This window comes from Gavia stellata, chromosome 4 (genome assembly GCF_030936135.1).
Source record: "Gavia stellata isolate bGavSte3 chromosome 4, bGavSte3.hap2, whole genome shotgun sequence".
Lineage (NCBI taxonomy): Eukaryota > Metazoa > Chordata > Aves > Gaviiformes > Gaviidae > Gavia > Gavia stellata.
Window position 1 is genome coordinate 12,219,579 of NC_082597.1, and position 13,092 is coordinate 12,232,670.

Genomic DNA, 13,092 nt, shown 5'->3' on the forward strand with positions numbered 1-13,092 from the left:
GAGACATCTAAAAATATCAGCCAGCTTTTTCTTCATGAAACTTTATCTTCTGTCCTTGCTTTGCTCTGCCTTGACATTTAGTGTAATTATTTTTCCAGCAGGTGGAATTGTCCTTATTTAAATAAACTGTATCTAATGCTGTAGCCTGCCTTAGCCAAAACTTAGGCTCTGTTGGTTCATACTAACAGGCAGAAAGCTCCTTTTGTGCCAGCACAGAAGACCTCTGGAGAAAACCGTTTTCAGATCTACAAAGAAAAAACAGAAGTGCTGTACCTCCTTCACATTATCACGTATTATGGCTTCATCTGGAAAAGCTTTCTAACACAGATCTTTCTGTAGTGTTGTTTATGCTCCACAAAATTGTATAACAACAGTAATGTGATATCTCTGTCTTTCAGGTTTCATTTCTTGGATATTAAGTTGCAAATCTGAAGAGATGGCATTTCTTGCACTGCACGTGTTGATTGGGATATTTATTTACTTTAGCAGTGTAAAAGGATCTTCCCAGCCTCAAGCAAGGGTGTTTTTGACATTCAATGGTAAGAAAGAAGATAAACAATCTTAAGCAAATGTTATGATTGAATATTTTCTTCTTCCCCGTAAATTCAGTAACTGAGTAGAAATTGGCTTTTTGATCTGCATCCACAATTATTATTTTTGGTTTGTGTTGCTGAGGTACCTGTTAGCCTAAATTTGATTTTTACCTGAAGTTCATTGCTACTATAGCTATAGTTACGTAATTAATAATACCTTCTCTTTATTTTGAAAGTTATTATGACTTACTAACAGCTAAAGGTTTTATTTCTTATCCTTAACTTTGTTTTGGAAAGATGATAGCATGTGAGGCACATGGCATGTTGTGGAAGTTATTAATGATTTGAGTTGCTTTCATTCGGTGCCCACTTCATACTCTGAAAATCAGGCTGCCTGAAGGTTTACCGGGATAGTTAGCAAGACACAGAGTCCTTTGACAAAATAAAATGTCTTGGGCACTTTGTGCAATGTGTTGGATGTACAGAGCATGTAGCAATCACTGCATACTGTAAACAAGCAATCAAAATTATTATTTTCAAAAGAGAAGTGCATTTACTTCTGAAGTGATGAGCAGTACCTTATTACTGCAATTGCCTCAGTATTACTTTAATAGTGAGGTATTAACCCAGTATTAATCCCTGTTTTAAATGCTGATTTTAGCCACTACTTCAGAATATGTGTGTTCGTTGGGTTTACCGGTTCTGTCAAATTTAAACAGAAATTGTCTGTCAATAAATAATAGGGCTTTCTTCAGCCCTCTGCAATTGTCTTTGAGGCATGAGGACTTGCTACTCCCTGTACCGATACTGTCTGCTTTAGGATGGTTTGCATGGTTCACGAGTGCAGGGATGTCCTGCAACTGCCATGTCCTGCCATGGGAATATTCTGTGTGCTCTGAATAGTCTTTAAAGAATCACTTTAAAAATAATCATAGCTAGTAAATATCTCAAATTGCTATTCACTGCAATGTTCATAACTATGTACTCCTGAGTCTGCGAGGCATCGGAAGGAGACCCGCCAGATTAAACCTTCCACAATACCAACCAGCAGACTGAACAATTACAAGATATTGTATATTGCAGAGTATAGGGTCCTAAACTTAGCAGCGCAATACTTAATAGGTGTAAATTGGCATGGTTCCAGTAAAAGCAATAGTAGAAATTGCATTCCGAGAGGGAACTGCTGAATGAAGAAGTAGGTGGGAATTTATTTTCCTTGCTTAAGCAATGCTGACTTAATGTAGATGGTGATGTTTCAGCACAACTCAACACAGAAGCAAGTTTGACTGTGGTTGTGTATTACACCTGCAGGTTTGTCACAGTTATGCAAAACAGGCTCAGTATTGGGCCCAGTTCTGTTTCATATCTTTATCAATGGTCTGGATGAGGGGATAAAGCGCTCCCTCAGTAAGTTTGCAGATGACACCAAGTTGGGTGGGAGTGTTGATGTGCTCGAGGGTCCAAAGGCTCTGCAGAGGGATCTGGACAGGCTGGATCGATGGGCCCAGGCCAATTGGATGAGGTTCAACAAGGCCAAGTGCCGGGGCCTGCACTTTTTGCCACAACAACCCCATGCAACGCTACAGGCCTGGGGATGAGTGGCTGGAAAGCTGCCCCACAGAAAAGGACCTGGGGGTGTTGATTGACAGCTGTCTGAATATGAGCCAGCAGTGTGCCCAGGTGGCCAAGAAGGCCAACGGCATCCTGGCCTGTATCAGAAACAGTGTGGCCAGCAGGACTAGGGAGGTGATCGTGCCTCTGTACTCGGCGCTGATGAGGCCACACCTCAAATGCTGTGTTCAGTTTTGGGGCCCCTCACTCCAAGAAGGACATTGAGGTGCTGGAGCGTGTCCAGAGAAGGGCGACGAAGCTGGTGAGGGGTCTGGAGCACTCTCATAAAGGAGTGGCTGAGGGAGCTGGGGTTGTTTAGCCTGGAGAAGAGGAGGCTGAGGGGAGACCTTATCGCTCTCTACAACTACCTGAAGGGAGGTTGCAGAGAGGTGGGTGTTGGTCTCTTCTCCCAAGTGACAAGTGACAGGACAAGAGGAAATGGCCTCAAGTTGCACCAGGGGAGATTTAGACTGATATTAGGACTGGAACAGTCTGCCCAGGGAAGTGGTGGAGTCACCATCCCTGGAGGTTTTAAAAAGATGTGTGGATGAGGCGCTTAGGGACATTGTTTATTGGTGGACTTAGCAGGATTAGGTTAATGGTTGGGCTTGATGTTCTTAAAGGTCTTTTCCAACCTAAACGATTCTATGATTCAGATTTCCACATTGTGTCCATGGTGGCCTTGAAAGTAATCTAGGCTTCCCCTGATCTCTGGTATGAGCATGAAGTAGGAAGTGTTCATGTTTTGTGGTATTCAACCTTGTGAATAGGAAAGAATCATAACGAGGGGCAAACGGATTTAACCTGGACTCAAGAGATTTGTGTTTTGTTCCTTGGCTCATCACAAATATCCTGCAAGTCTGAAACACAGAACCATCCATAGGGCCAAAAAACCCCAAACCTAGGGATTTAGAAAAAATAATGGCTGGGTGAATTGAAACGTTAGATTCTCTGTCCCTCTCTGAAAGGAGGGTGTCCCTCCTTCCTTTAAAAGGGTTGATGACAGCTTTATGTCACTGCCACCCCTTCGTCTGGTGATGTTCTTGGGCCCCAAGAGCTCTGTCCCCCTGCATCAGCCCTGGGGACACAGCCTCAGCTCTCCAGTTCCTGACTGTAACCCTCCTGGGCTGCCTCGATTACAGCTCGCTTCTGCAGTATCATGTACAGTCTTGTGTCCTCTCCTTGATTTTTAAAGTGATGCTTTGAAGGGGTAAAACTGAGAGTGTCTAGCCTCAGTGAAAGTTAGGGGAAAGTAAGTGTCACCAGAATCTTGCATTTCTATCTGTTTCTCTTAAAATGGACATTTTTCTTTCTCTGATACTTATCTCAACATTCAACCTTTTAAAAAAAAAATTGCATTTTGAAGTCCTTGATTTTTAATGGATCTTTCAAAGTCATAAAAGTAAGAAATTAATTATGCATTTTATAATATGACAAGTAATATCTGAAATAAAGGGCTGAGCTTTTCATACAATATAAACCCAGTAATTTTATTTTTAAGCCAGATTTCCAGATGGTAAGAAACAGCTTTCAGTATGTGAAAGGAGTTTGCATGTTGCTGTGTACAACAAGGTAATGGCCCCACCTGTAGTATGAATGTCTGTTCTATAAATCTTCATTTCTTTACATGGGTATTGATATAAGAGAAAAAGGTGAAACTTTGTATTGTTGTCTTGCCAAGTGTGATAACACACTTATTCTGCCTAAGTTGCTTCATAGCTTATTGTTTTTAAATCATGTAGAAGTTATTGGCTGTCTCCATGCCCTGAGAAGTTGTCAGTTTTTATGGAGAATTGTCACTCTTTTGAAGTGCATCTTTTGAAAATAAAACTATAATTAGGACTCCTTATGTTTTAAATGACATTAGACAATAAAGATAAGTCATTCAAGCTTAGAATACTTACATGATATTTTTCAAGTTCTGAATTGGATTTGGCTTGGTGTCTACCATTACGTTGTATAAGTTTTGGGGTAGAATGTATACAGGAGGAGAAAATGAGTGATGCTTTTCAAAGCTAACCTGCTCCTTCAGGATCAAGTCAATTGAGCTTATTCACATCGCAGCATTTCTCATGGGAAAATCCAGCAAGTATCTTGACCTATTCTGTTGTTCATCAGGAAAGATAAAAATGTGAATCGTTTGAATCATGGGCTGCTTTTCTCTTTGGCATCTACTTCATTAAGAATCAAATGTAATTAAAAAGTAAGCCTGGGTAATACCTCAAGAGCCTGATAATAGGGATTTTGCAATTAACTTCAATGGATGAAGGACTGCAACACTAATTTCTATTTTTGAAATCAAAAGCCTGGCCCCTTGTCTAATTAAAATGTAGTTCATGACTTAGCTGAGATTGTTAAATGTGCGCCTGACGCGAGTGTGGAACTTACTGCTGTCTGTACCTTGAGTGTCTTGAAAATTGCAGTGCCGTGCAGAACCCCGAGGCCCAATTTCTATTGCTTTGCACGTTGTATAACCATTTGCTTGGATGGAAGGAAAGGTCAGGCTGGAGCTGAACTGCATGCTTTGCACAGGTATACATGGCTATACATGGCACTAGGCCTACGGAGAATCAGACAAAGGGGTTCTTAGTTTGCTTGGGATGATTTATCATAACCTAATTGTCCTGTTCAACTGTGATGGCTCAAACCATCAGTATTTGTACAACATCTGCACTTGAAGAGTGGCTGCAGATGAAGAAAGAAAGGTGGCTCCAGCTTTTTCTGATTCTGAAGTTGTAAAGAGGTGAAGGCTGTGGTGCTGCAGCTGCAGTAGTGTTGGGGAATCATCTACCATGGAGCTTGTGAGAGCAAGGGAACCTGGGACGGGGGAAGCAAAGGACTCAACACATGTCCCTACACTATTAGTATACCATCCTCCCTCCTCTTACCTCTTCTGACTCCTTGTCCCCAGAATAGATCTTCCTCAATCTACCTAAATCACCCATCATAACTTAAAGCACCATGGTTTATTTTCTCCCCATAGCAAAAGACTTACCTTATCTGTTTATGAACTATCGAGTACAGTGCCTGCTGTTTCTCAAGCCGCATGCATTCCTCCTTGTTACTGCACGTTCCTGAACAGGTAATTGGGAGCCGTATCCTTCAGTCTTTACAGGGGCAAAACCTTTCTCAAATCCAGTGGGAGTATTATCAAAATAAGAAAGGAGTTATTAGACTCCAGGATAGTGTCAGACTTTCATTTCATTCCAACCCACATTTACATTTTGGGTTTTATTGCAACCCTAAAATGCTGCGCCATACCATTTTAACATCAGATTCTGAATCAGTCAAAGCAGTTCCAGTACTTGTTTTTGAAAACATTCAAACAAAACTTCTTTGAGCTTTGAATTTATATGGAGACGCACAACCAAGTGATAATTTCACAATTGACTGGGAACATTTCATGCATTCCTACCTAAAATGTCTGGTCAAGCAGATATTTCCCATGCAGATCCTCCCATTGTGTCCCGTGAAAATTCCGTTTAAGAACTGGATCAAGGCTAATTTGCAGATGGTTTTGTTCCTCCTTTTGTCATAAAATTACTAGAACACGTAAAGCACTTTCTTAAAAGTATCAGTCAGCTTCATTAATGACAATTAAAAAGCATAAAATGTCACCAGAGCAACAGCAGCACTTATTCAACTGTCAACATATTTTAAAAGATTTAATGCAACCCCTGTGGTTACCCTCAAGGAAAAATAAAGGAACTGAGAACCATTTTCTTTGAGCTCTTGAGCAACAGCAGTACAACTTGTTTTTAAACAATCCCTCATTGTAATGTTAATGTTACCACAGTTAATAAAAAGTTCATTTATTATTTGGGGGACTTTGTGCTGATGACAGTCTAGTAGGCAACGGTTTATGCTCAAATAGTTGATTGGATCTTTGGAGGTGTCCATAGAATGAAAGCTACTTGCAAAATGAAGTAGAGGTAAAGCATTTTAAAAAAACGTAAAAGACAAAAAAAAAAAGAAAAAGAGAGAGAGAAAAGAGAACCATGGTTTTATTTTTGTTTATATGCAGAACTCATACAGAAATCTGAGTGTTTATAGGGTTGCATAATTTTCAGCAAATTGTGGGTCAGATTTTCTCAAAAGTAACTGATTTGTGGCTTTGACAGCTTTGTGGATCTTAAATAATACTAATTTATAAAGCACTGAACACCAACCATGTGAAAATTCTTCCACTTCAGTTGTCTCACTGTCAACTAAAAATAAAATTCTTTCTAATCTTTAGTAGTGAAGTTGGTATTTTTACATTTGGTTGAATTGACAACTTTGGTTGCACTTAAAGACAAATACCTAATTTACAAATTGAAGTCTTTGGGGGTCATTTTTAGACTTTATCTTCTCTGTATATGGAATTTTTTTCTTGCTTTGTCTCTTTTTTCTCTGTTGTTAAAATAAAGAGACATAATGCAATAAATCTTACTTGTATAGAAATTGAATTACTTGAATAGGCTATGTGTTAAATGTGAAAACAATTTTTTTTTTCCAAACAGATATTAAAGGAAGCATTATGTAAAAAGCTGTGTATTCTTTCTAGAATTCCATGGGTAGAGGTCCCACATGCCAAATGACATTGAATCTGCTTATTTTCACACTGTCTCTTGTTCAGTGGCAGTGTCACTGACTTCGCTTTACTGTCATTATTGTTGACATGAGTGTACAGGAGAGGAGAATTTCATGTATTGTTTCTGTATTGAAAGTTAGATTGTGCCATGTGCTGTGACTTCAGTTATGAAAACTATCATGCAATAGAGCTGAAGTCACAGGTGATGTTTGGTCCAGTTCATTGTTTCTTCTCTCAAGTTACTACAAGAGGTACCCTTGTAGGAAAGCACAAATAAGTACATGGTCTTCAAGGTAGTCAATTATCAGGCCCCAAATTTAGGGGGAAAGCTTAAAAAATTAATCCTACTCTTGAATGAAGAACTCATTGAAATTTTACAAAGTTTGAGAAGACTTGGGTGTTTCTTGGATGCTAAAAAGTAGATGTGTTATCTAAGAGATGACTGACTTCCTTTAATCTCTTTCTGTTCCCCAACTCAGTCAATTTGACCTGTATCTGAACCATCTCTTTTTTTTATTTTGGTATGGAAAAATCAAACTTTATCTCAGAACATTTTGACAGATTCGACACATCTTAGTTCTCTCTACTTGTCATAGAAGAAAGCAGCTTATCTTGGCCAATTCCACTGCTCTCTCATTACAATTCTCCCTTGTGTTGCCTGTCCAAGGCAAATGCTGAAGTCCCTACATAGGCAGTTATATTGCCATTATTGTACAATACATCTTCTTTTATGTTTAAAAAAATGCGATGAGAGAAAAATGGCATAGACATTTCTAATACCATATCTTTTTCAGAACTGTTAGAGTACCAGTAACAAGAGATCCTCTGTGAGCCGTTTTCATATTGGATGAGTTCACAGTGCACTTTTATATGTGGTGCTGCACAAGCCTTTTTGTGTATCACATGTAATTAGCAATGTGACTCACAATAATTACTCATTTTATTGAAGTGCGTTGACTGAGATCCTGCCATGAATAAATACATAGACCAAGACCTTATCCTGTCATTTGAACTGGCCCTTTCCTCAACATGTGTATTTTGTTCTTTTTGGTGCTGAATTTTCAGTGTTCTCAATAACACTCCTTAATAAAAAGACTAGGTACTCTCTCAGGGAAAGGCCTTTGTCATAAGGACACAGTTTGCTGATTCACAGTGTGCCTTCTTATCTCATCTTACATTCAGACTGCCATGGCTGCAGCAGACACCAGGTTAAAAGAAGGCTCTGTGTTTTCCCGTGTTCATCCAATTACGGAGTTGGGGTCTCAAGGATGCAACTGAGGAGTGAAAAATACTGTTACCTGCATGTATCAGTGCGATGTTAGATCTTCTGTCTTACTGTGAAGTGTGCAAATCAAGATAAGTGCATGTTTCTGGTAATGAAGTGAATGGGGATTAATGGGATTAATGGAGGGTTTACACCATTCGTCCTTCCTTACCTTCATACCTCCATCCTTATTCAGTGCAGACTTGGTACAATTGCATCTGCATCATTACTTCATCCGCCACTGATATGGCTTCTTCCTGGAAGCAGAAATCCTGCTTACTGGTTTACTGGAGTTAAGACTCTGGTACCACAGCAGCAGGAAGATAAGGAGTGATTGCTTTGCCTCTCCCACAAAACCACTCTTTCTCTGGATTTGGGACCATCATGCCCTTCAGAGAGTTTAGGTTTTCTGCTTATCCTAGTAAGGCTAACTATCTCTCCCTGAGGAAAAACTCTCTTGCTCCTTGTGTGGATGAGGTTGATTGAGGTTATGTTTCCTGTCCCTTTGTACAGCAGCTAGTATTTGGGATAGTCCAACTGCTACTCTCACCCAGCAAATCAGTTATGCAAAAGTGAGTGCTACAAAGGCTCCTCTATTACCACAGTTAATACCCCAGATTATTACCTAGATTATTTTCAGAAACACTGTATAAGTATTTTTAACTAATAAACTTAATTATATGTTCCAAGACAGTGATACAAACAGAGGACAACATTTTGAAGGAATGTCCTGCTACCATCATAGATCTTGTCTACAAGACACTCTAGTCCATGGTATTTCATCATTATCTGAAACAAACATTTTTTCTGGGACCATCTTGATAGAAACCATCTTGATAAAAAAATTCCTGGAACAGCATTTCACCAGTGCACAGCTCCAGTGAGTTTAATCAGGGAGTGACAAGAAATGCAGGATCTGTTAGGAACTCTGTGTGTTCTTAACACAAGAACGTGAATTTCAGACCTGGTGTGTGAATGCCCTCAAATCGCCACAAGCTTAGGGTTTGGTCTATGAGCACCTTTCAGGGCTGAGCTCTTAATTCTTAATTTGGCCCCTTCTTAATTTGGCCACTATCTCAGAAGTGCGGTATGACATTTTTAATGACATCAGTAAACCTGGGGAAGGAAGAGTGGTTTTGGCTTTGTTTTATTTTTATTTGGGAGCTGTAAGGAAATACTTCATATGAAATACACCCTATTTTTATGAGAAGTTTTTACTTTTAGTACAAAATTCAAATGCAAATTTGATTTCAAGAAATGCAACATTTAGAAATAGTTTGGAATGTATACCCAAACTTTTGAACTGTTCTACTTAATCTTACTCACTGCTCTGCGATAAACGATTGCCTCACCAAAATTATCTTCTAGAATGTGGATGAGGAGACATCACAATCTCCCTGGATTGCCAAGTTGCTTAATGGGAAAAAATCTGTCTTGGCAGTTAATTTTATTAAAAAAAAAACCCCACAAAACCCCAAAATTAAGCTGAAGCCAAATTATTTAATTAAAGGCATTACTTTCAGCCATTAAGGTCAGACTGGCATTCTGAAATGAAGATAAAGGACTTTGCTTTAGAGTTACATGGTAAATGAGTGACATATTAAAATTCACTTTCAACTATCTATTGTCTCAACTGTTGTCTCCTTTTATTATTTCCTTTGTAATTTCTTAGTTCCTATATTGCTTTGTAAATGCAACTGAAACAAAAAAGGTCTTGTAAATCCTTCTCTGAGAGTAATAGGCTTTCTCAGTCACCTGTTTTTCTGATAATTTGTTGTTGTTTCCTAGATTTTTTTTCTTTTGCTTAATACTATTTCCCTTTACCATTCTTAAGGAAAAATATATTTGCTTTTAAAAGCTTTGAGTTATGCAGAATAAATCAATTTCTGTCAGCTCAGAATCAATTAAATTGGGCAAATATTTGGCTTCTTTTAACATCTGTGTAAATCAGGCTATATCTCTCAGTCTCCCAGCTTAAAGGAGCTGCAGAGTTAGATTTACAGGGATAAGGGAAATATGTGGGGCAAATGTCTGATCGCTCATTCAGTTCAGTGGCTGGGAATGATGAGGTTCGTTTTCTTTCCTTCTCATATAACAGACCAAGAATGCAAAGTTTTGAACAGCAGAAGGAGAAGATAAATTTCTTGGTATACATGCACACGAAAAATAATAGTGTAACAGAAAACAAAGATGGAAAGATAGATGTATTCATAATCCTGCAGTAATTTATTTTTAATGCAAAAAGGCATGTGTATTCAAAACGCTATATCATACATACATCAATGTGTACGCCTGCATTTTCTGCTTTTTGATCCCAAACATTTTACTGGGTATGAACCTAAAACTGATACAGAAACTCCTTGAAAACAACTGCTGATCTCGGAAGACAACAAGAGTGGCATTTCCTTATCCTCTACTGAGCCACAGCCAGACGGGGAATGAAACATGGTCTTTTCCTTGGGGCAAACACTGTCACACACTTCTTTGGCTTTTCTGGTGCGTTTCAACGGCACAGGGTAGTTTGTAACACATTGAGTATCTACAGTTCTTAGAAATTCTTCCTTGTCTGAAATAACCAGTCTGCATGCCTGTCATTGCAATTTTCTGAGACAGTCTCTGTGTTAGTATGTTGAGGGCTCTTACAAGGCACGATATCAAATTGGTATACAAAAATGTGAGCACTTGCATCTTCAGAATGGCACTTTCAGTTTTTTTAATATCAACCAATTAAGATGTTATTTTCAAAGAGAGGCTTGGCATTTTTTCAAAAATTTACTTTTTGAGGTCTGAAAAGGTTTTAGTTGGCATGGAGAGCTGATCCCAGGCTTAGACTTTTCGATGGCTTCAACGTGAACACAGCTGGAATTTTTTATGCTGATGTGGCTAAAAACCCACTTCCTGCCACTGTTGAAAATAATGCACCATTATTTTATTTTTTTTCCTAAAGCAGACAAACCTACAGCAAAGACAAAAGAGTTTAAAGCCCTCATGAGATGTTTTATTGTGGTTTGCTTTAGGGAAATAAAGCTGTGCATACATGGATATAAAATATGAGAATTAATGTGCCTGTAAAGCCATTCCCTCTGATTTAATAACTTACCATCTTTACAGCTTTGATAAGTCCCGTTAAAATGAGAAGTGTGTCAGCCATTCATTTCTCCAGTAGAAACCTTAGTTTTCTTATGGGTACTTGCAAACATAAGACTTTCTCAAAAATAATTTTCAGAAGTAGAGTAGGAGAAGAATCAAATGTCCCTGATTTTTATTTCATTGGATGTTTCTTCAAGCTCCTTGTCTACTGTTTCCTGAACTCAGGTAAATGTGTTCTTAAGCTCACACGGGCAGCTGAAAAAGTCTATTCCTAAAGTGGCAAAACTGCATAAAATTGCAAAAATAATTTGAAACTTTCAGTAGTGGCCAGGTATACCACTATCTGTACTAACACTGTTCAGAAAGTGAAGCAAGGAGAAGACTTACAAACTTGGCCAGCATGGTTTGGCCCACCAGCCAGGTCCAACAAACAGCTGCTTTTATCTTGTCCCATCTTTTCCTTCAAGACACGGAGGCATCTTTGCTTGGACAGTAAGTGCTTCCTAAGCCAATGAATTCTTCTTGCAGCTCCAGCACCCTGAAAATGAGCAATGAGTTCATGAAGCACTAGCATGGCACTTATAGAAGATAAAGAGCATGAGCCTTGATGTATTTGTGTGTATATATGTGGCAGGACTAGTTAAAGCTGCTGCTGTGTCCACTTCAATAAAAGCAGGCGCTGGGGGAGAGAGGCAAGCATCTCCCTAGCAGCTGGGGAGAGCAGACCACCCTGATGCAGGGCCTCTGAAGAGCGTTTTATAGAGGAAGGTTGTGCCAGCTGAATCAATACTGGGGCAGGTTTCATACCTACTGTGGTAATTTACATAGATGTGTCTGGGATGGTGGTGATCTAATAGAATTAAATATTTATATTTTTTTTTTTAAAAACCCAAGCTTTCATGAGTTGGATTTGTTTGCAGATACAGGAATCTTCCACAGATGATGACTTAATTTCCATTTGCTGTTTCAAAAAAAGATACATTTCATTCCAGATACTCAGGGTGTCATCACCAAAGAACTTTCCCTTGTAAGAGCACTCCAGTTACATCCAGCACTGCTGTACAGTGATGAGATGCCTCTCCATTATTATTATATTTGTGCTTCTATTGAGTGGGTTTTAATTGGTACTTCTACTAGTATTGGTATTGGTATTGGTATTGGTATTGGTATTGGTATTGGAGCCAGGTGTTGAACGCTGGTTATGAGACAGCCTGTATTTCCTGTATACTCAGTTCCTCTCTTATCTTGTCCTTGAAGGGGTGAAAGAAGTCTGCCTGGACTTGTCCAACAGGCAAGCAGCTGAGTTTTTTCTTTTCACTCTGTGTGGTGACTGTGAAGGACCTTTGCTTTAAGGTTATTCTCTTTCTTCACATGAGGGGACAGTGGCATTTGGAGGGGTTTATGGCTTGCTTATGGCTGTTGAAAGCTTCCCTAGCCAGCTGGAGAAAACTCCCTTTCAGATCAGCTTGGATGTGAGAGAAAACATCTAACATCTAAGATCAACTAAACTTGAGATTGTGTGTAACATCAATAAACCACAGCACTCTGAATAAACAAGGTGGCCACTCACTGTTTACTGTTTCCTTTGCTTATTTTTCCTGCTCTGTGTCTGTGATAGCCCCAACCTGTTTGCTGAGCAGCTGAAAATGAGTTTTGTTCAAAGAGGGTCTAATTCTTGGTTGATAGGTATGAGTCCTACGTGGAAATGTGTGAGAGAGAAATAGCAGACTGTGGGATATTTTCTCTCTAAAAGACCCTTTCAGGAAAGCAACTATTTCTCTGTGGAGAGTGAGGGTATGATGTAGCAGTCAAGAGGTGAAAGGGTCTTGTGGAGAACACTCACAGGCACAAGGAGTTGGGAAGATCTTACTCCACCCCAGCTCATGTTGTATGAGAACAGCCAGCCATAACAACTTTTCTAGAGGTAATCTCCAGCTCCTTTGAAGCTGACTTCAGTTCTGATACCAGATCTTCTCATGTTGAAGAAAGTACATGTGTATATTCTCTTTAGGCTCAGTTAG

The 13,092-nt window shown here is 39.2% G+C and overlaps 1 protein-coding gene across 2 annotated transcripts in view; it reads left to right on the top strand.

Annotated features, from left to right (window-relative positions):
* The window catches only part of SEMA3C (semaphorin 3C), a 126,228-nt gene that overhangs the window by 2,945 nt on the left and 110,191 nt on the right, over positions 1-13,092 (top strand). For both annotated transcript variants that reach the window (XM_059817294.1, XM_059817295.1), the window contains exon 2: positions 399-539. In XM_059817294.1, the coding sequence (XP_059673277.1) occupies positions 437-539 (103 nt within the window). In that variant the 5' untranslated portion in view covers positions 399-436. The remainder of the gene's footprint in view (positions 1-398; positions 540-13,092) is intronic.